General features: G+C 35.6%; 1 protein-coding gene across 2 annotated transcripts; it reads left to right on the forward strand.

Moving 5' to 3' along the window:
* Window positions 1–89: 89 nt before the first annotated feature.
* Window positions 90–21,125, forward strand: LOC115447685. Of its 2 annotated transcripts, XM_030174871.2 has the most exons (11): window positions 90–432; window positions 2,258–2,375; window positions 2,743–2,910; window positions 3,539–3,639; window positions 7,945–8,011; window positions 11,001–11,096; window positions 14,289–14,472; window positions 14,797–14,919; window positions 15,270–15,431; window positions 16,572–16,751; window positions 17,266–21,125. In XM_030174871.2, exons 1-11 carry the CDS (start codon window positions 369–371, stop codon window positions 18,307–18,309), a joined length of 2,307 nt encoding a protein of 768 aa, XP_030030731.1. In that variant the 5' UTR covers window positions 90–368; the 3' UTR covers window positions 18,310–21,125. The 2 variants fall into 2 exon arrangements, with proteins under 2 accessions (XP_030030731.1, XP_030030733.1); XM_030174873.2 differs by lacking the exon at window positions 11,001–11,096 and having other exon boundaries at window positions 92–432.
* The last annotated feature ends 875 nt before the right edge of the window (window positions 21,126–22,000 follow it).

Below are 22,000 nucleotides of genomic sequence, written 5' to 3' on the forward strand. Positions count from 1 at the left end.
TACTAGATATGTAATACATCAGCCATAATAAAATTAGTATCATCGACTTCATCAACTAACATGTCTACAGGTAGAACATCCCTAGCAATAAATCAATACTTCAATTTTGTTTGTGTCATGTCAGAAAAGTCACAAAATAAGGATATCTGCAGCTTGCAGGTTGATCATCTTTATTCCGCGTTAAAATTGCTAAAAAAATCATCAATGTGAATTTGGAAACATTCCAAAACGCATTTGTTTACACACACGAGAGTATTTATTCCTTATTCGTGCCAGTTTCTTTGTTCGCGGCGTTATTTCGGGTCGATATCGCCTCGACTCATTTCAATTCGTATGTCGGTAGACAAAGATTTGTACTTTTAATTAAAATGGGGTCTTTGCAAGTCGATAGTGATTCCAGCTTGCATAATGACAGCGGGCTCGGTCAAGATGGTAAGTGTACACTATTTTTCAGATAAGTTGTATAGGTATTAAGGGTGTGCCGCGGATGAATTTTCTTACGCGATGGTGAACGAGTCTATGGTTGGACAGTTATTGATTGATTGCATTGCGAAATTAGAGGAATATGCAATGCGTTTTTTTTCATCAATTAAATATTTTTTGGTATTAAAACTTAACTAGAGTTAGCTTGTTTTTTTTTAATTCTCTTGTATTGTAACCTGCCCAATGCGCCTATATGAGTCTTTGTGTATTTACTTTATTTGTTGTTATTAATGTAAATGTTTGATGAAGGTTTTTTAAAAAAGACATACAATAGTGTACTTGACTATGTTTGATTTTGTGGCTTTATTTATATGTAATAGTAATTAGTACAAAAAAGAAATCCTTATGTGAAAATAGCTTTAAAATTAGATAAGATATGAGGCAGTAATTCATATTTTAAATATTGATACATCCCAAAGTGGGTGTGGAATGGGGATATTGCTCTATCTCTTTTTTTTAATGCATTGTAATGCTTGCTGACATTACATGCAAGTATTTGGTCCCTTTTCTGTTTTTTTATACTCACCTACTACCTAATTTCAATGGCTTATATCTTGTGGTTACCAAATTTCAATGATTCCTTTTGTTTTAAAATGCAAATGAATATTTTGACTTATAATGCCTAAAATCATCAATTATATATTTCAATAATCCTCAAAGTTTTTATCATGAAGGGAGAAGTATGAATTATTGCCTTTTCTAATTTTTATTTACATGAATATTTCAAATCTGTTGTTGCATTGTTTGGTATTCCACTTCATTCGCCATCCTGAGACATGAGATGTTAAGTTTTATTATGTTCAGTAGTTACACTAGCTACAATGTCCTTCAAACCAGAATACAATAGTAACTGCACACTGCTGCTTGGCAGCAGAAAAAGACATTGGCACCTATCCAGGTGGACTCTCGCACATGAGAGACCTACAGCCTTAATATGTAGTTAAAATTCAAAATAAAAAAAAAATATGGATTTTGTTAAGATTTTTTAATTTCAAATTTTCAATCAAATCATTATAATCAAATAATATATATTGTAACATTCACTTTTCAAACAAACAACACCTCAGTCTTTCCCATTGACTTAAAATCATGAATGGCAAGAATTAATGTCTTCAACACACACAAAGGAATAAATTTAAACACCATAAATATATACTTAGTAACTAAAAGGCTTGTTTCTACAATCCTTCAGTATGCAAGTACAACTCGCACTTGTAATAACACAATTCTGCTGGTGGTAGGATATATTTTATATCCACGGTCACCAAACACAAGGTGTTAAATCTGCCATAGTGGCCCATGTGTGTCGCGTTCCGGGATCAGCCTGTGTATATCCAACAGGCATAATTGTGTCGACTGAGGGGTAATCATCTCTCGTCAGTTGATATTCTATTGGACTCCGCTCTACTTACTATTGGGTGCAGAGGGGTCACTTTGTCAAACCATTGCTAAAAAAAACGTTTCCGCTCTTTTGACCTAGATAGAACAATGTATTAATTTTGAGGCCCAAGGCACAGTAATGTCTTCATGTCTAAAAAAAATGGTTGAGTTTTACTGACCTTATGGATGGATGCCTATACAGTTAGTTATATTGACATCTCATTCCAAAATGATTTCTTATGTTATGCGAATGTTAGACATAAAAATAAAATTTAGGCAGATATTGTAACTGACTTTTCGGGTGACCAACACCCTGTGACCACGAAGGCTGCACAGTCTTCGAAACTTCAGGAGAAAATTAGCATAATAGTTTTATTTTAATGTGTCTTTCCAGAGTCTATGAGGAAGCTATCGGAGAATGGCACCAATCCACATATACTGGACTTGTCTGATGATGTTTTGCTGTACATCCTGAGATATTGCACACCGAGGGACCTGAAATCTTTAGCTTAGTGAGTATTAGCTTTATAGGTTATTTTTCAATGTTTGACTTTGTTTATCCCACTTGGTCATTTTGACATTATATAATAACAGTATCAGCCCTGTATTATATACTGTCCCACTGCACGGGCCTCCTCTACTACTGAGAGGGATTAAGCCTTAGTCCATCAAACCCCAGTACGGATTAGTAGACTTAAAATTCCTATAGAGAACTTCTCAGGTATGCAGGTTTTCTCACTATGTTTTCCTTTACCATTAAAGCAAGCGATAATTCACAAGAATACACAAATTATTTAAGAAAAGTTAGAGGTGTGTGCCCTTGGGATTTGAAATTTTGATTAATATTTTTTTTTATTTTCATTTTTCAACCCACAACAGCACGTGCACGCGTCTTGGAGCTCTGGTGTTGGACAGGACATTGTGGGAGCGTGTGGACGCCCGGTCGGAACCTGTAGGGCCGCAGCGGCTGCATTGGTTCCTGTCGTATGGCTTATCATCGACTACTAGCGAGTTGTTGCTGTCCGGGTTCGCGAGAGAAGCGGAAGGGTGAGTTACATTTTTAATAGTAGTGTTATAAATACGTAGCAGAGACGGTCTTTGGGGGGAGGCGAGCCGAAATGGCTTGAAGCTCACCCGATATTTCATGGGAATTAAAATAGCTCAAATGTGGGTATCTCAACAATAAACATGACTCCGTGATCAGTGCTGCTGTTTCTCTGTGTTGACGAGAGCCAGTAAGTAACGACTTTATATTAAAATTATGTAGTTTAACTTTAATTTAATTAACTGATGGGGATGCCTGATAAATAAAATGAAAACATAAACCTAGTACGCCAGCGACATCTAGCGAATTACTGGTGGTAGGTGTCTCATATGTGAGAGTCCTGGGTAGGTACCACCGCAATGTCTATTTCTGTCAAGCAGCAGTGTGTAGTCTGTTGTGTTCCGGTTTGAAGGACGTTATAGCCAGTGTAACTACTGGACATAATAAGACGTAACATATCATATCAGGATGGCGAGCAGTGGAATACCAAACAATACTTTGTAATTCAAAGTGTTGGTGTTTCTACTGTTTATGTTCGTATCGCTTACCATCAGGCGATAGGCAAGCTCGTCTCGTCATTCAAAGTAATAAAAAAAAAAATGCGTGATATGTATGTTTTTTCTTCCTCAGATGTTTGGGTCATATGAAATGCCAGTTCAAGGACGTAGAAAAAGAAGTAACCGAGAAGAAGGAAGATTTGGGGCAATGGTCAGGTGGCGAATTCACCTATGGTAAGGATCTTCTGGTTAATGCAGAACTGGGGTCAATTGACAACATTTAATGTTTTCAACATACTCATATGTTTATATTTTATGAAACTACATCTAAAATTATGATACCCATATTTTTTTCTTCTTCCAAAATTCTGATATTTTCATTTTGAATTTTGTTTTATTCGAAAATGACGTAAGAACAAATGAAGTCATATATACGGCTCAAGGCGTAACGACCTTTGCTTTACAGTAAAAAAGAAAGAAGTGACAGTTTTCGTTTTATCTCTCTTTGAAAGTGACAGTTGTGATGTGCGTATTGTACAATGACTAAATATAAAGAGGACAGGCCTCAAAAGTTAGCTATATGAATAAGTTATATTTATGTTAGGGAAATCGACGCAGAATTGTCAATATATATGTCTATCTCTTTTACTCAAAGCTTATTTGGAACGCAACAAAAAAAGACAAAAATAATTGCTTTCTTCGCATATGGCACTATTTCGTTTACTTCAACACACTGGGACCGCCTTGCGGCAGAAACGCCATTTTATGCTGGGCAGTCGGCAGGTACATGTAGTGTCAGACGATGTAAACAAATCTTCATAAATATTGAATTTAAAGTAATATAATCATATTCTCAATTGTTCAGTGTGTTTATTAGTGTATTTGTTAAGTTTCGAAAATGACTCAGTGTTGTGTGAAAGGATGCAAATCGAATTCACGCAAGAAAGACCCCGAAATATCTTTTCATAGGTTAGTAACTGTTTTTACCGAAAATTAGCAAATATCTTTGTATATTTACTTTTTGGATGTGTTTTTATCAATTAAAATGATATGTGGATCTGGTTTGTTAAGCTTTGGACCCTTTTAGGCGTGATTTATACACATTAAAATCATTATGTTTGTTTACACACGAGCTTAGGGATGGGTGGGTGGATTTGTTTAGAAATTATTGATATCGATATTTTAACAGACGCCCGTTTATCAGTTACGGTTTTTGTCTTTGAAAGAATGTTAGAGCACACATCAATATTGTATTATTCAGAAGGACAAACTAAGTGAAATTAGAATATTTTTTAAGATAACCAAAAAATTTAAAAACCAAGGCAAAATGAATTGAGAATATTGAGCGACGTGATTGGAATCCTACACCAAATACATATTTCTTTACATTTTGAGAAGATATGCATAAACCACACGTTTAATTAACGCGAGTAAAGATAACTGTTTTCCAACAATATTCGCGATAAGTAAAATAGTAATGATTATTATACTTCACCTAATAAGTAGTAATATTACTTTAATATATTGCTATGAATAAAATTAGAATTGTTACATAAAAGAATAGATAAACATAAAAGAAACAACATAAAGATGAAATGTAAGATATATTTTTACAATTGGCGGTCTTATGTTTCGAGCAACCTTTGCATGCACGGAAATAGATACATAATCATATTGTTGTTATTGCAAATAATTATTATAATTGATTATCTTAACCACCATTTTTACGGTCATTGATTTTAGTTTGCTGAACCATAGTTATGTTTCTCGATCAAAGAGCATAATAATAAAATAAAATAAAACCAACCAAATAATTGCTGGCTACGCTATCTTATTCCATTTATCATGTATTAAATAAATATCTTAATCTGTAACTTAAATTTTTAGCAAGAAATAGTGCAACATACAAATATATATCAAACACAACTGGATGTTTGTCACAACAGGTACTGCTTTGTTTAACAATTGTTACTTATAAATCAGTTTCAGTGTGTTTGTTTACATTATGGTTTGTTATATTTATATTATGGTAGTTCCTAACCCCTTTCGTATTTGATCTTTTTGGGGCTTGTTTGTCTCTCTTAATTCTTCGATGTCGATACAAAATTTTCGGTACTAGCATATCACTATTGTAAGGGGCGGAGTCGGCACCATTTTGTTCATGAAATGTGCCGCATGTCACGTGACCATATTACCCATCCTCTATACTTCTTTTATCATTGGTATTGTAATATTGATATTTGACATTGGCAAATGATAATAAAACCTAAACTAAACGCCGTATTGTGGCGAAAAAAAACGAAATGCTAGTAAAGTGGTGTAACATAGTTTGAATCAAAGCCCAGATTTCCAAAACCTTAATTAAACTTTACCAAACCATTACAAATTTTGCGGGTTTGGTGTCTTAGTTTTTTAAATAAATAGTAAGGTGGACCAAGGAACAACTTCATTCAACCATATGTATGACGTCTTCAAGCATTTTCGGTTTTTAAGTTTTTTCTTCGAAATTAAGTATTAAAAAAAAATCCTAATCGAACTCGCTTCGAACGAGTCGAAAAATTCTGAAATAGCAATTTTGTTTAGGCACGTTTAAATTTTGTAATGTTGTCAAATATAATGCTGAATATTGTTCACTTCGCATACGGGTCCGCCCAAAGGCTTTTCCGGAATAAAAATTAGCCTATAGCACTCGGTAGTAATGTAGCTTCCTATAAGTGACAAAAAAAGTAGTTTAGTAGTACCTGATATTAAAAAAATAAACTCTTCAGCCTTTTATATACTAGTATAGATTTATCCCTTAACCTATGAATACTACATGATTTTTTTTAGTAATTTTGGAGCCGACGCTTTTAAAAAAACAGACAAAATAAATCTAAAATCACTTATTGATATTTAGTACCTGGTTTCTTTTTGTAAATTTCTTTCAACGTACAAATACACTAGGTTTTGTTGTTTTTAAATAGATTCCAAAGGAAGGTTTTTTACTTCGTCGTATTTTTTTTTATGTATGTTCAGTGATCATTTGTACCCCGTAGACCGATTTAAATGATTATTTTTAGTTTAATTTCGTGTAGCTTTGGAATAGGGTTTATGAGTTATTTTTATTTATAACTTTTGTAAAATATGTAGTTCGTATAAATTATAAAACAGAAGAAATCATTGAAATCTGGTGAAAAATCTACAAGTTATAAGCCATTGAAATTAGGTATTAGGGGGGAGTGTCATAAAAAAAGAGAAGAAATACTTGGATGTGACGTCAGCGGGCATTATGATGCGTGCGAAAGAAAGAGATGGAGCGATATCCCCACTCCACACTTCTGCACGTAGCTATATTTGAAATTTGAAAATTGAATTACTGCCTCATTTCTTATCGGATTTTAATGCTGTTTTCACAAAAGGATTTCTGATTTGTACTAATTGCTGTTACATATTAAAAAATGTACAAAATCAAACATAGTCCAATACCCTATGGTCTTCTTTTGATTTCATTGGTGTAGAGTCTTGAACTTCGATGTAGAGAACTCCTCAAAATCAAATAGGATTTTTTTTTTGTTCCTCCGGTACAGGTTCAAATTGCCAGGGTATTAAAAATATTGGTTTGACCTTGAACCTAAGATGCAGTAGTGAATTTTTCAATAGTATCAGATCGATTATTTTTATATCGGATTGGATGTATTTTATAACTAAAAAAAAAAAAAATTTGCTTTTGTCCTTCCCAGGGACTGTCTCTATATCAAATTTCAAAATCTGTTAGGTAACTTTTGCGTTAATCGCGTTCAGATAGGCAAACAGATGTGGCTGGATTCTTTGTTTTATAATATATGTTTTTAATTTTTTAAGAGGATCAATTACGTCATAAATAATTGATTCATAACTTTAACCGTTTAAGCAATACACGCAACGGGAGCTCTCAAAAATAATATATATATTTTATCGCTTTGCAAGAATTTTCATTACTGCTTCACTGTTAATGGCCATAGCATGATGATATATAGCCTATAGCCTTCGTCGATAAATAGGCTATCTAACACTAAAAGAATTTTTCAATTCCAACCAGTAGTTCCTGAGATTAGCGCGTTCAAACAAACAAACTCTTCAGCTTTATATAATAAGTATAGATTGGCGTATCGTGTGTTGTTGGTTCAGCATCACAGCATTAAGCCTTAAACATTTTCCCTCCATATTCCAGTAGCGAAGGGTGACATTTTGTAAAGGGAAATCGACAACAAATAAGTACTAAGAATATGCATAAATGCGTTCTTCAAATTGTTCTAATAGATTTTACATTAATTCGAAAGGCAAGCCGACACGAATCGGATTATATTGACTCTTCACTACCATATTCTCCTCCAATACTTTCTTCTCTTCCTTCTCTATTTCCTGGGTCATATTCTCCTCCAATACTTCTTTCTTCTCTTCCTTCTCTATTTCCTGGGTCATATTCTCCTCCAATACTTCTTTCTTCTCTTCCTTCTGTTTCTTGGGTCATGTAAGCCGGGTTTAGCCTGTTACCCAGGTTATAAGTGTGTCTTGTTCCAGACCCCGCAACAAGGCGTGGCAATATCCGGGGAGGTCCCGTCATACAGATATACGAGACCATGCCCAGGTTAGTGACCATGGTATACAGTTTTTACGACCAGCGACCGTGATCTCAATTCTTTTGACAATAATGTAGTTGATCGAACATGTACGATCGATTAAAGTAATTTTAAAAAATATTTTTTATGCTGAAAAGAGTTGGACGTTTAAGTCGTGACGTCATTGGGCATAATGATGCGAGCGTAACAGAGATAGCATGCGCGCTCCAGCTCAGCAATTTTGGAATTGGAATTAATGTTTAATTTTTCAAACAATATTGATACTGCTTCCAAGCAAGTGTTTTTCGTTTTTAAATGTGATAATGTAGATACGCCTCAATAACTTTAAATTCAAGTTAATATACACAGAGTCTGTTTGAGTAGAATCGAATCGCATTTTGTATGCGTGGTAATTCGGCTCAGTTCCATAGTAATGTACAGCAGAGTTAATGCGACTCAATGCGAATCGTCGCCGGGTAAGTCGAAAACTTATTGTCATGAATAATTGAGGTCTCGGATCGCTGGGATTTAGTACAGCTTCTGAAAATTTTGAGGTTAAAATAAGGGTCATGAAACATGTGATGAACTTAATAACCCTTTTTTCGTTAAATACAACATAATTTTTTTTTATTTTTATTTTAGCCTCGTGAATGTTTTAAATAGCATTTTTTTTTCTTTAAAAACATAGTATTTTTCATTTTGGACATAAAAAAAATCAGATTGGTTAACAAAATTATACAGGGGGTAGAAAAAAGTTAAATCTTTTATCGCGACCCGATTTAGTTTTATTATTAATTCATGTTATGTAAATTCAGAATGCAAAAGCGAATTGATTTTTTACTATAAAAAAAAAAAAATATTTTGCGAGCGCTGTTTAATGTTTTGCTACGAGCGATTACTTCATTTAATTTAAAAAAAAGTTCATAGTTTTTGTGGTTTAAAATTAAGTGACATATAAAAAAACACTAAAGTTTAATGTTTCTCCGTGGTGCTTTATAACTGGCTTATCTAGTTGTAAACATCCCTATACTTGAGGTTAACACGCCTCCTTAGTTCATTATTTTGTTTCCCGCTTTGCTATGGAGGGAAGTGGACAATTAATATTTCCAACACCTCCCTATCTGTCTATTTTATTAATTTCGTTGCGGGATGATGACAAATTAGTTTTCCCTGAGACTCTGCGAGCTTCACCGCTCGGTGCCATACAATGTCACTGCTGATCCTGGTTTACAGGAGTTCTAATGGGGGGTGTGAAGGCGGGAAAATCTCTAGATTACAAAAAAAGATGGCAACTTTCAAGTAATCAATTTGAAATCGTTCACGTTATCAGAAAAGTAAACCGTAAGTGCCTATGTGGTTTTTATTAAATGACGAAAAGTGCGATAAGTGGTTTGTTTGTAAAATGTATACAGTAGCCAGTGGCGGCCTTAGGCTGAGCTTCGTCCTTTCAAGGGGTACAAAAAAGCATAACCTTCCTTCGGTAATTGCGTAAAAAGGCCTCGAAAAGATCTATCACCCAAAGCCTCCGTTTAAGAGTCAATTTTAGTAGTAACAAAACCGATTGTCATAAAATATCTCACGATATTTTTACCTATTTATTTTTATAAAGAGATGTAGGACATCAAATGTTTTACTGACCTTAGCTTGTGATGTTTTTTTTTACATAAAAAAAATATATATTTTTGCTCAAGTTTTTTTTGAAAAATGTATTTCGCGTTCACGGTAGTCAGATGGCCGGTCATAATAAAAGATTGGTTGTAGAAAAAAAGATTAAAAAAAAATGTATCGGTCGCTAATATAGGTTGTAAAATATATACAGGGTGTTTAAAAAGGTATATTCAAATAGCAAACAAAAAATACATGTCCAATATTTTTTTGTTTTTTATATTCGGTCTGTGTTTTTAGTTTATTTTTTTTTTTGCTTGCTAGGTTCTACGTTTCGTTATGGTATTTTTCTTTTTTTTACATCTTTTTTCATTGGTTACAACATAGTTGAAGCTTAGTATTTTTTTCTTTGCTGTGAGTTGTATTTCGTTGTTCCGTAGTTGTCATTTTTAGCGCTTTTTCGTGTCGTCGATCAAGATGTTTTGTATTAAGATTCATTTATAGTGTTGGTATAGTAAAACAGGTTTTTTGCCATTTTTAAGAACAAAATGCAGGTTAAATGGAAAAAGAATTGCAACACAAAGCTTTTATCAGGTCGATAAATTAAAAAAATATTTTTTAAAGTATAAGCTTGTGACGTTTTGTATAATAAAACCTGGTCTTACTATAACTAGGCTATCATTTATACTGGCGAATCCAGAAGTTTCTTCCCACATGTACTTTATTCTACTTAAAATTTCACATCCTATGAACCTTGCAGTTCTATATGACTATGTTCTGTTAGCACTGCCCATAGTTTAGACTCTTTCAGTTTATTCTCTTCTCGGCCCAGTTCGTCTCCTCTAGCTCAGTGTCCCAGCAAGATCCAGGGTCTTAAGACAAGCTATTTTTCGACCATCGTCTACTTAAATAGAAACAAAAATGTATGGAAATAACATATCTCACTGATAAAACAAAGCTGACGTATCAAGAAAAATCTGTAGAAAAAACATCTGTCACCAGCCGACATTCTATTGAGCCCTACTCCACTTACCATCACGAGCAGTGTGGTCACGGCGTGACCGCTTAAAGAAAATAGAAACACGTGCAACTTGTTTGAGACCTTAGATTTACGTATTCTTCCTTTCTAAATTGCCCTTTTATAGCCCATAATTCTATCTCTCGAATTTGGCCTCTTATTCAACCTCCTTCTAATTCTGGATCCGCCATAATTGACTCTGGTTCTGTCATAATTGACTCTGGTTCTGCCATAATTGATTCTGGTTCTGTCATAATTGATTCTGGATCTGCAATAACTGAATCTATAAACGCCATAATTGATTCTGGATTCGACATAATTGATTCTGGATTCGCCATAATTGATTCCGGAACCGCTATAATTGATTCTGGACTAAGTGTAGGGTATGTTTGAAGCTTTATAGATGCCGCCTACGGTCCGCCGCGTCCCGACGACGCCACTTCCGTGGCTGTTCTCATCTCTTCTGGTCGTAGCCAAAACATTTACATTAGGTACTGTATCGATTTAGGGTTGTCAACTTTTTTTTGTAGATAGGGTTGCCAACTTGTGGGACAGGTTTACCATTGTAGCCAGTGTAACTACTGGACATAATCAGTCCTATAAAAAATTCGTGAAGCTATACTTAGTTCAACTACAAAGTTAATCGACCAGCTGTAAGTCAAAACCCGTCATCTTGCCTCTTTATTAGGTTTAAACTAGGAATTGGTGATGTTGTCAACTATTCTTAACCACCTCTTAACGCTAAAACAAGTTTATAAGTAACACTTAACATCTCATGTCTTGGGATGGCGGGCGCAGTGGAATGCCAAACAATACTTTGTAATTCAAGGTGTTGGTGTTTCTACTGTTTATGGGCGGTCGTATCGCTTACCATCAGGCGAACGGCAAGCTCGTCTCGTCATTCAAAGCAATAAAAGAAATACGTTTGAATATGGTCATTTGGTTGAGGACTGCGTTTTGTTTTTTAGTTTGAACGTATGTGTAATGATGGTTTCTAGGCTTAACAGTTATTGTTGGAGAAGATTATCTATATATATAAAAATGAATCCCTATTTCCCGTGGTCACGCCATCACGCATGAACGGATGGACCGATTTCACTATTTTTTTTTGTTGTGTTTGTTATTGTCAGGAGAAGGTTCTTATGAAAGAAAAAAATTAAAAAAACTCCGCGGAAAATTAGAAAATTTAAGAAAACTTTACGAAAATATAAATTTTATATAATATTATATTTAACTGTCAATTGTTTGAAATAACTGTCAGCGATTGACAGAATGCGCGCTGCAAATTCATAGTTAAGACGGGACAACGTCTGTCGGGTCAACTAGTAAAAATTATATATTACAGTCAACAATTATTCTCATTGATTAATGGAAGGTAAGAGGACTGATGAAAGCAATGTATGATTGATGCTACAGCTGACGATATAATAACAAAATATATTTATTTATTTATACTTTTTACTAAAGGTATGCAGACGAACTTAAACGACTCACAAATATTTAGGTATACATTGGATTAGTTTAAAAAGTTAGTAATGAAAGTTTTTGAAAGATTTTTTACCCCTTGTTTTTCAGTTTTCGATGTTTGTAATTGCACGAGAGACGATTGCGTAAGTCACTTGATAAGCATCGATATTTATGTACTACGTACTAGATCTGGCGTTCCGTACACTCATTGTGTTCGACTCAACTGTACTGCAATCCGTACAACTGACTTTATGATTTCAACGTTGACAGCGTGTGATTATGTACGCAGTGAGGCTCATAAAATAATATACTCCAGGCTAAGTGTAAAAAAATTCGTGCGTTTATGATGTTTAAAAAAATAAGCAATTTGTGTGAAAAAGAAAAAATAATTTTCAAAAATTAAAAGGTTGGCAACCCTACCTGCATCGATACCGTAGCTTTTTCACTTCAGTTATTTTGTTAGCAGTTTTGTAGTCTTTTATTTGCTATCATTTTTTCCCACAATGTAGTAGGCGCAACACTTTCACATATTGCAAAAACGATTTTTTGACGGCCTATCCCCTATCTGATGTCATTCTTTCTAGAAAGATCCAAGCCAAAATATTAGAAAAGTCTGGAAGTGTTTATTTTCGACCGTTTTCAATGAATGATCTCGAAGTTAATCCTTGATCCAATCTTGATAATAATTAAAATAAGTGCCAAATTAAAATGATTTGTAAGCATGTCAAAAATAAACTTTAGTCTAATTGGTCAATTTTTGGTAACGCGAATGTTAGACATTGATATAAAACTATTTTACGGAGAACGTTCTACGAAGAGCAGTTGCTGAACACTGAAGAGGGCTCCAATTATCTGCGAGTAGACAAGCCACAAAACCTTGCCAAAGAACACCGATTCCTGCCTAGGATGATCCGCGAGGCTATTGAAATTAAAAAACATCCGAATTTCAATAGAGAAGATGGTTGGAAGCTTGCACGAGCCTGGGATCCAGTTCTACATTTAATTAAATAGGAACCTAAAAGACCGGCTGCCACACTTCAAGACACTGTGAGTTCAATCTGCGTAGATATGCTAGTGAAAGAAAAACTTTTAAAAAAATGTGTACTTCTAAAATGTAGGTAGATATTGTAACTTTTACCGTTCGGATGACCAAAACCACAGTCCGCCACGTGACCACGAAGGCTGCAGTCTTCGAAACGTAGGAAGAAAATTATATTACAAAAAGTTGCGATAAAATCCGTAAAATAGTTTTTTTAATGGTCCATTTTCGCGATAGATTGAAAAAAAGATTGGGATCGTTTCTTGAAATCGGCGGATAGGTAATAAATAAATATTTTTTTTAACGACCTGTATATTTTAATTCCTTGACAAACTGGCTGTTTGAGTCAAAGATTAAGAATTAATGTTGAGCATTTAAATTATATCCTGAATTTGAAAATAAAAAAAAAAAATACATTTCGTACACTACAGACTACAGTATTGAATTTGTGAATACGACTGAATTTGTAGTAATATTTTAAACCATTTTTTTTATGCTACTGAGTACAGACTCTAAAGCTTTGTTATTATATATTTAATTTGTGAACATAACTGAATTTGTAGTAATATTTTAAACCATATATTTTTTTATGCTACTGACTACAGACTTTGAAGCTTTGTTATTATGTATTTAATCTGTGAATATGATTGAATTTGTAGTAATATTTTATAATTATAAAATATTTTTGTATGCTACTGACTACAGGCTCCAAAAGAGAATATAGGTTTTAGATATGTCAATACTACGCCATTATATTTTTATAATTGAATATACAACATTGTAGTTTATGTTTACTCAAAATATTTTTCTTTTATTCTAATTCTCTTTAAAAAAAATCCATTAATAGAAAATTGAAATCATGCATAAATGTATGTACATAATTCATGAACAAAAATACGCGTAGTATTGAAAAATATATATTTTTTAATATTGTAAAAATATTCATTTATTAATATACAAGCCCTGTATTATATACAGTCCCACTGTTGGGCACCGGCATCGTTTACTGTTACTCCGATATTGCGCCATAATCCAACTCGCACAAAGCAAGTTGACCAAAGCCTTAACCCTTAGCAGTAGAGAAGGTCCCTATTCACCAGTGGGATTGTATAATTAAAGGACCCATTACAATTGTAAAAAAAGCTATAGTTTTTATCAACTACACCGTCTTTCCCAGGGCTACTTGCTTCCCCCTCTCGGACGCGTTCGGGCCGGACATCGTTCCCGAGTGGGCGCCTCCGGATTCCTCCTGCCCTGGCCCGCAGTTCACTCTCACTCCGAGCCTGTTAAAAAGTCTGGTGGCGAGGTGCCCGATCATAACTTCACTCGGGCTCGAGTATTGCAATATAGATTGTACCACGGTGAGTTTAACACGCCTTAATACCACTACTTTAAGAATATTCGTCGCAGCGACATCATACTTTCAGAAGTACACTCAAATACGCCATATTCGTACTACAACTGCAAAATTATTGAATGAATTGCTGGTGGTAGGATATATTTTATATTTATATATTTGATAAAAAAATAAATTTAAAACCAGGACTTTTGGCGAAGAAAACATTCAGTCATTGTTCTAAATTGTAGTATCAATAATAAACCTATCTATACATAGTATGTTTTGTTTATATTTCTAAATCTAGATGAGGACGAGAAGTCAGTTATATTAATACTTTTGCTTTCAGAGGAACATCAGTCATTTCCCTCGCACTCTAAAGAAGTTGTCCCTCCGTGGGTCCAAATGTTACAACCAACCTCTAGACAAGTCGTTCCTGTTCAAGATACAAGACTACCTCACGGACTTGGAGGTGAGTATTTATTTATCTAACCTAATAATATGTTTTATGAAAAGTAGGCAATGTCAACCTTGGTCAATTTGGAAATTGTAGCCGAGTTGCTAGGCATTATGAGACTTAAAAGACGTGGCGATAGCCTTGTTCGGAGTGGAAGGGACTGCCGAGATGCATGTCCGCAGGTTTAAATTCGAAGACATCTGACTTTTTTTAAAGTGATGTGTGTATTCTTTGGGAATTATCGCTTGCTTTAACGGTAAAGGAAATATCGTGAGGAAACCTGCAAAAAAAAGTAAATAGTATTGTCTCGACCTTATATAAATTGTAATTAGAACTAGTTTGGTTACTTTTTTTTTATTTAACAGGAGTTGAACATCTCTGAGTGCGAGTGGATCGAGCCCTCCGCCCTGCTGCCTCTGAGCAAGCTGCCAGCTCTCCGGAGGCTGTACATGCGCCGCTGCTTCAAGATGACTGAATGCGTCGCGTATTCATCTCTTGCGACGCGCTACGGATTCAAGCAATTGCAGGTGAGATTTGCATGCTATAATCAGTTAACTTTCTCTAAGAGAAAATGTGCGAAAAGCAACACCCAACATTGATTTCTTCCTAAGCGAATGTCGGCCACGGCGGTCAATCTCAACGGAGATCAGCCACGCAGGAGATATTATAGTCCTCAAGTGTGTGCAATACCCAAGCATTCTCTGTTCTTTCTCATAGTCCGATGAGACACGAAATCCGACACGACTGCAACGGTAGTTGTACTCGTTCTTTTTTTTGCTTTTTATGACGAGAACAGCTTGCCGTTTGCCTGATGTTAAGCGTTACAACAGCCCATAAACAGTAGAAACACCATCCCACACCTTGAATTACAAACTATTGTTTGGTATTCCATTACACTCGCCATCCTGAGACGTGAGATTTTAAGTCACATTATGTCCAACAGTTACACTGTTACAATGTCCTTCAAACCGGAACACAACAGTGACTACACACTGCTGCATCGACAGAAATAGACATTGCGTACGTACCTAGGCGGACTCTTACATATGAGAGACCTACCACCAGTAAACCGTGCCGTGTACTACAACGCCACCGAGGCAGTCGCCTACAAATTGACGTTAAAGTGCTCTCAGCAAGACGGACCGCTAACCGTATTTTTAGAAGTGTTTATTCAAAATTTATAAAACCTTTAGATTTTTTTAACATATTTTCAGAAGGCATTTGTTTGTTTTTACAATAAAGTGAGCTTTTTATTTTGTAGATTTCTACCCTATAGTACGAAATACCCAATATAAATTGTTTCTGTTGACCATAGCTTACAAATTCATGTCTCATCTAACAAACTCGTCCCATTCACGTGTGAATGGTTCCGATATACCCATAAAATACTATAACACATTTGTGTGTACATCTACCCCTAGTCTCTGCACCACCTAAAGGTTGACTGGTAGAGAATTCCTTTGGCATTAAGCTCGCCTTTATACTCTTTGTATATAAAGTGTAATAAATAAATAAATTTGTTCCAGTAGTCAACAGACTACAAATTCATGTTCGCAGATGATACTTATGGGAATAGCGTGTACCTGACCTCAGCATACCATTCAAATATATAAAAACACCATAAATTTTGCTCCCGTAGTCAACAGACTACAATTTCATGTTTGCAGGTGATAGACTTACGCGAGTCGCCTGTGGGTGACTCCGAGGTGTCCTCGTTCGGCTGGGTGTCGTCCCTCGAGGAGTTGTACGTGTCGCCGGCGCTCCACGTTCCCCATGTGGTGCACCACGCGCATTACATAGGCGATGAGCTGCCGGAGTACATTGAATTGGATCCGTGGGAGGAGAAGGTGAGATTGTATTTTAGATAATATATAAAAGACATAGCTTGTATAATCTCCTCGCCTAAGTTGCTAGTGGTAGGATATCTTTTTTATCCGTCCGGATAGCTACTACTGTACACAAGGTGTTAAAACCCTCCATAGTGCTGCACATAAGGGGCCGTTCAAGTATTACGTAACGCAATTTTTGTAGATTTTTAGACTCCCCCCCCCAATGTAACGTGCCGTAACATTTTAGTGTACACCCCGCCCTACCTTCCAAAAGTTACGTAACTCTAAAGTGTTTTTTTTTTTTTAATATTCACAATTATGTCACGCAGAGTACCGGAAAGTCGCTAAAATATCTTTGTTTTAGTTTTAAAATAAAAAAAAAAACAATGTTACATAACGCTTTGTACGAACCCCCCCTGCTGCCCCTGTAACGCATCGAAACGTTTTAGGAGACCTCCCCACCCCTCTAAATTACGTTACGTAATACTTGACTCAATCAATAATGTTATTTTAAAAGCAATATTGTCCACAGGAACCGGAATATTTCAAGAACAAACAGCAGAATCTAAATCCAGATGCGGAAGACATGGATTGCGAAGGGTCTGGTACCCTCAAACGCAAGATGGAGACCACGGTCGCCGGTACATGGGATGCGAGGAATACCGAAGAGGTGACTGCTAAGAAGTCAAAGCTTAACGCTGTCAATGAAGGCGCTAGTACTTCAAAATGGACTCCGTCAGAGGAGCCTCCACCGTTGACGTATTTCAAAGGCAAATCGCCTGAGCCGAGCACTTCGGAGAAGGTAGATGCCGAGGAGACTACAAAATCAAATGACACTGCAGAGTCTGCGTTGGAAACTGAGACTACAAAATCGGCCGACGCTACAGAATCGGGCCCGGAGTCCCCCGCAGGCCCGTCTGATTCTGAAGAACCGCCTAATGACTCCAATAAGAAGAAACCAAAAAAACTCAGGAACGGCGACTTACCAAAACCAAGTACTTCACGGCAGCCGCCTGAATTTGGCAAGTTGAGTTTCCAAAGATACATACGTTTTCGTGAGAATCAAAACTCGGGAGCTAACGAGAACGTGAACCACGAGCCGATACACAAAGTCTTGTACGTGAACGTCGGGAGACGTCTACACACTATGTACAGGCTATCGATGCCTGTGTACGCTTTCGGAGAGCATGAAGTCATGGGCGAGAACGCGAGGCGTTTCGACGGGCCGTTCGCGACCACCAGGCCTGACCCCAGGTCCCTGATATCAGATACTACGGTCCAGCGATTTGGAAGAGCTGACAATGAAAATATAAGCTATATAAATATCGGTCCAAACGGAATCGAACATGAGGCGGGCGGCGCCAGGCCTGACAGGTCGAACCTACGTGTACTATCTTTAACCGGTTTTAGGAACATCACCAATAGAAGTCTAGTGCATCTAGCCACAGCAGCTCCGCGGCTGAGGAGGGTAGACTTTAGTGGCACTCACGTTACAGAAAGAGGTGTGGAGAATTTCCGCCTACTCAGGCCTGATTGTGAGGTCATTTTTACAAATAGGAGCCAGGAACGTCAATAGACGTCGCGTGTCGTTCTCTACGTTATATCACGTCGTAAGTGTGTGCACACATAAATCATAAAATGATTGAAATTATCTCGAGTCCTAATACGGGTGTTGGATTTTATTTATTGTAAAAACGACGTGAGTAAGTTTTTCAGACGGCACGAAACATCACAATGTACCTATGTTAAGTGGAAAACTGCAAGTACGGGACAAATATTCCCCACCGCATTTTAACACTTATCGATTGATTTTAAGGTTCTTTTTTCTTTATAAGTATATAATTAAATCGGCATCCCTATTAGGACATTTTTCGGTCTAAATTGGAATATTGTCTTACTAATGGACGTCATAATACGTCTATATGTTTTCCATAAGACGTTTGACGTCTGGGAAATAATTATATCAAGAATTAGCAAGGTTTAACTTAGACAATGGCCATACCAGAATGGAAGCATATTTTATTTAATAATGGAGGCTACAATTACATTTTATCAGTCTTACTTATAAACTTGTTTTAGCGTTAAGAGGTGGTTAAGAATTGCTTAACCACCTCTAAACGGCTAGCGAAGCTGTCCTTTAATTAGAAAGCCCGTAATTGCAAAAAGGCGGATATACCGCCATAGACGGAATAGGCCCCGTGATCTTAAAAAACACAGTTTTATTCAATTTAAAGTATTAGTTTCGCGTTCCATTCAGGCATGGTCATTGTCAAACTAACAGGCCATTTTGAATATTTTTTTGAATCTCGAACATTCTATCTCCCCAACCCTAAGGGTCTATCCAAAATAGTTCAGTTACTTTTGCATTTTTGACCCGTCCAAAAACTCCCATGTTTTCTATTGTATTCAATTTCGTCAACGTCATGGTACGTCTATGTTTAAGGAACTGAGTTCGACGTGTCAAGACGTCGTTTGTTAAGCTTTATAGTACAGAGTGTTGCGGCGAGGGTTCGTATTTGTTAATGAACAGTTCTGTTGTTATTTTGTAGAAAAAAATGTTTTTTTCTGCATTTTTCTGTTTTTTTGCAGATAGTTATAGCTTGGTCTTTTGGTTTTTTTGTTGTGTAAGACAAAACTAATTATTAAAAAAAAATGTTTAAATAGCGCAAAAAGAAAACAAAATTTTGGTTATTATATTACTGTATTTTTTATTATTATTGCAGATTATATATATCCAATCAAAAATAATCTAGTGTGACATTGACTGGCACTTTGATGAAATTCAAAAATATCGCATTGTATATAGTTCATTGTGTTTTTTTTTTTATTATCTTTAGAAATAAACTTCGCTTTGTAGCAACCGTATGCTGTCAGGCGAGCTTGCCTCGTCGCTATTCATTTAATTGTAAATAAATTTGGTTATTGAAATATAAAGTATTTTAGAGGGGACGTAGGTTGTGGCATGATAGTTTTATTTTAATGTCGAATGCGCGTAAACATGAGACATATGAATTTAGTAGATAAAAATATTTGTGACAATTTTTAATACCTACATGGTTTTTTTTGTATCATTCAGTTGGAGAGCGAGGTCTTGGGGTTGTCAAGATAGTGTTATTTCAATGTCTAATTCGCGTAAGCATTGTAAATTTAGTTGATTTTATGAAAATTTTGATAGCTACAATATTTTTTTTGTATCATTCAGTTTCATAAAGTAGTTTACGTTCATAAAAGTATTGTAGTCAATTTTGATTTCGATTTGAAATGACTAGTTCTGTTATACTATTGGACCGACTTTCCGCAACATTCTGTACATCTAGCGGATTTTCCGTTGATCTCTTCTTTGCAAGTAGTTTAAGTAATGTATTAGAGATGAAATTGTTTCCCAAAATTGAAAATCTAAAAATTTCCGCTTCCGAAAAATAGGCTTTATTATTCTGAGTATTAAGACTAAGTTTCAATGTCTCTTAGTTTTGCATTTGAAGTATTGCTATTTTTCTGTCTTAAATATTAAAATATAACCTCCCAGTTTTTATTTCATATTTCGAAGATGTTTCTGAAAGTGTTCTATGCTAATAGTAAACTAGCTTTTGCTCGCGGCTTCGACCGCGTAAAGGAGTTTTCCGGGATAAAAGTCCCGCTATATATTTTCCCGGGATAGAAAGTAGCATATAACCTTCCCAGGGTCTTAAACTATCTCCATACCAAATTTCATAAAAATCCGTTACATTTTGAGAAAATCGATAACATACAGACAGAAAAGAGGACTTTGTTTTATATGCATAAATATGCCTGAAAAATTACGATTATATTTTTATGGTCTATAAATATGACGTCATTATACGTCGAAGAATGGGGCAGTTGACTTCTTTTTGAAATACATTAATCAAAAATGTATGTCATCCAAAATCTAACGGAAAAAGGATTTTTAAAATCCACGCAATAAGTTATAAATCTTTGAAATCTGGTGGAAGGGGTTGCTGTTAAATAATAGTAGTAACAGACTGTGACGTCACCGACTGTCACCGCTCATAACGCTGCGTGTGTAAGAAAGAGATAGCGCGATAACCCCATCACGCCTCCACTTTTGCTAACATTAAAAATATGAATAACTGCTTTCATTTTTAACAAGTTTTGATGCAAATTTCACAGAATTTCTTTTTCACATTATTTTCTTTTACATATAAAATTATGTACAAAAGAATGGAGGAAACTGTTCTCTTCCTATAAAATAATGGCATCAGTACCGTCTATATACGTCAATGCCTCTTCATACCATTTTAAAGTTTATTTCTACCACAGACAGTTGAATTTCAATTTTGGGAAACAGTTTTACATTAATCCAAAGTATTTTTAAGTACAATGAATAAAGTTTTTGCCTATGAGTGTAATTAATTTGCCAGATTTTTATAATAATAACGTTTAGAAGGTTTATGTCAAAATTTATGATGAAATTTGGTTACAAATAAGTTTAAATTTGAAAAAAAATCTACCAGAAAATAGCCATGTAGCGGCGTAAAGGTAAACGCCGCTGTAGAGGAGCGGATGGTTGCGTTCCTCTATGGAAGGGAAAGATCTCCAGTCAGGCAGATGTAGTGACCGGCCGCGGCCCCTCCGACGGTTCCTATTCAGAGGTAGTATATACTGCGTCGCGCAAATTTTGCCATCGCCATCCAGTATCGTCTGTCGCCATCTAGTGTGATTACAATCACTACAGACGATACTATTTTTCGTTATAACTGATGTGTCGCTATAACCGGAGTCGTTATAACCGGTTTCTATTTGAATTAGTTATTTACATCTAATTCTCCTAAGAGTTCTGCATAAGTCAAGGCGTCCTATTCCGTCTACGGCTATGCGGGTATATCCGTCTTTTTGCAATTATGGGTGTTCTTTTCTAAGAACAGCTTCAATAGCCGTTTAGGTAAGAGTCAATTATCCTCTATTTACATTGACGTACATTCTATAGACGAACGTCCATATAAACTATTTGTTCAAAATCTGAACTAAAATGGCGACCAAAACGTCACTGTTATAAGTTATTTATTCACTTGTACAAATAGTTTTACTTATTCGACTAATATTTTTTATGCAAATCCAAGTTTACACTTAGACTCGAGTATATCATGAGCGCCACTCCGTACACAACCACAAACTGTCAATATTGACCATACTAGTCAGTTTGAATGGATTGCAGTACAATTCAGTTGAACACAGAGAATGTTAGGAACGCCAAATCTAGTACGCAGTACATATATATCGATGCCTAA

The sequence above is a fragment of the Manduca sexta genome, chromosome 1 (genome assembly GCF_014839805.1).
Source record: "Manduca sexta isolate Smith_Timp_Sample1 chromosome 1, JHU_Msex_v1.0, whole genome shotgun sequence".
Lineage (NCBI taxonomy): Eukaryota > Metazoa > Arthropoda > Insecta > Lepidoptera > Sphingidae > Manduca > Manduca sexta.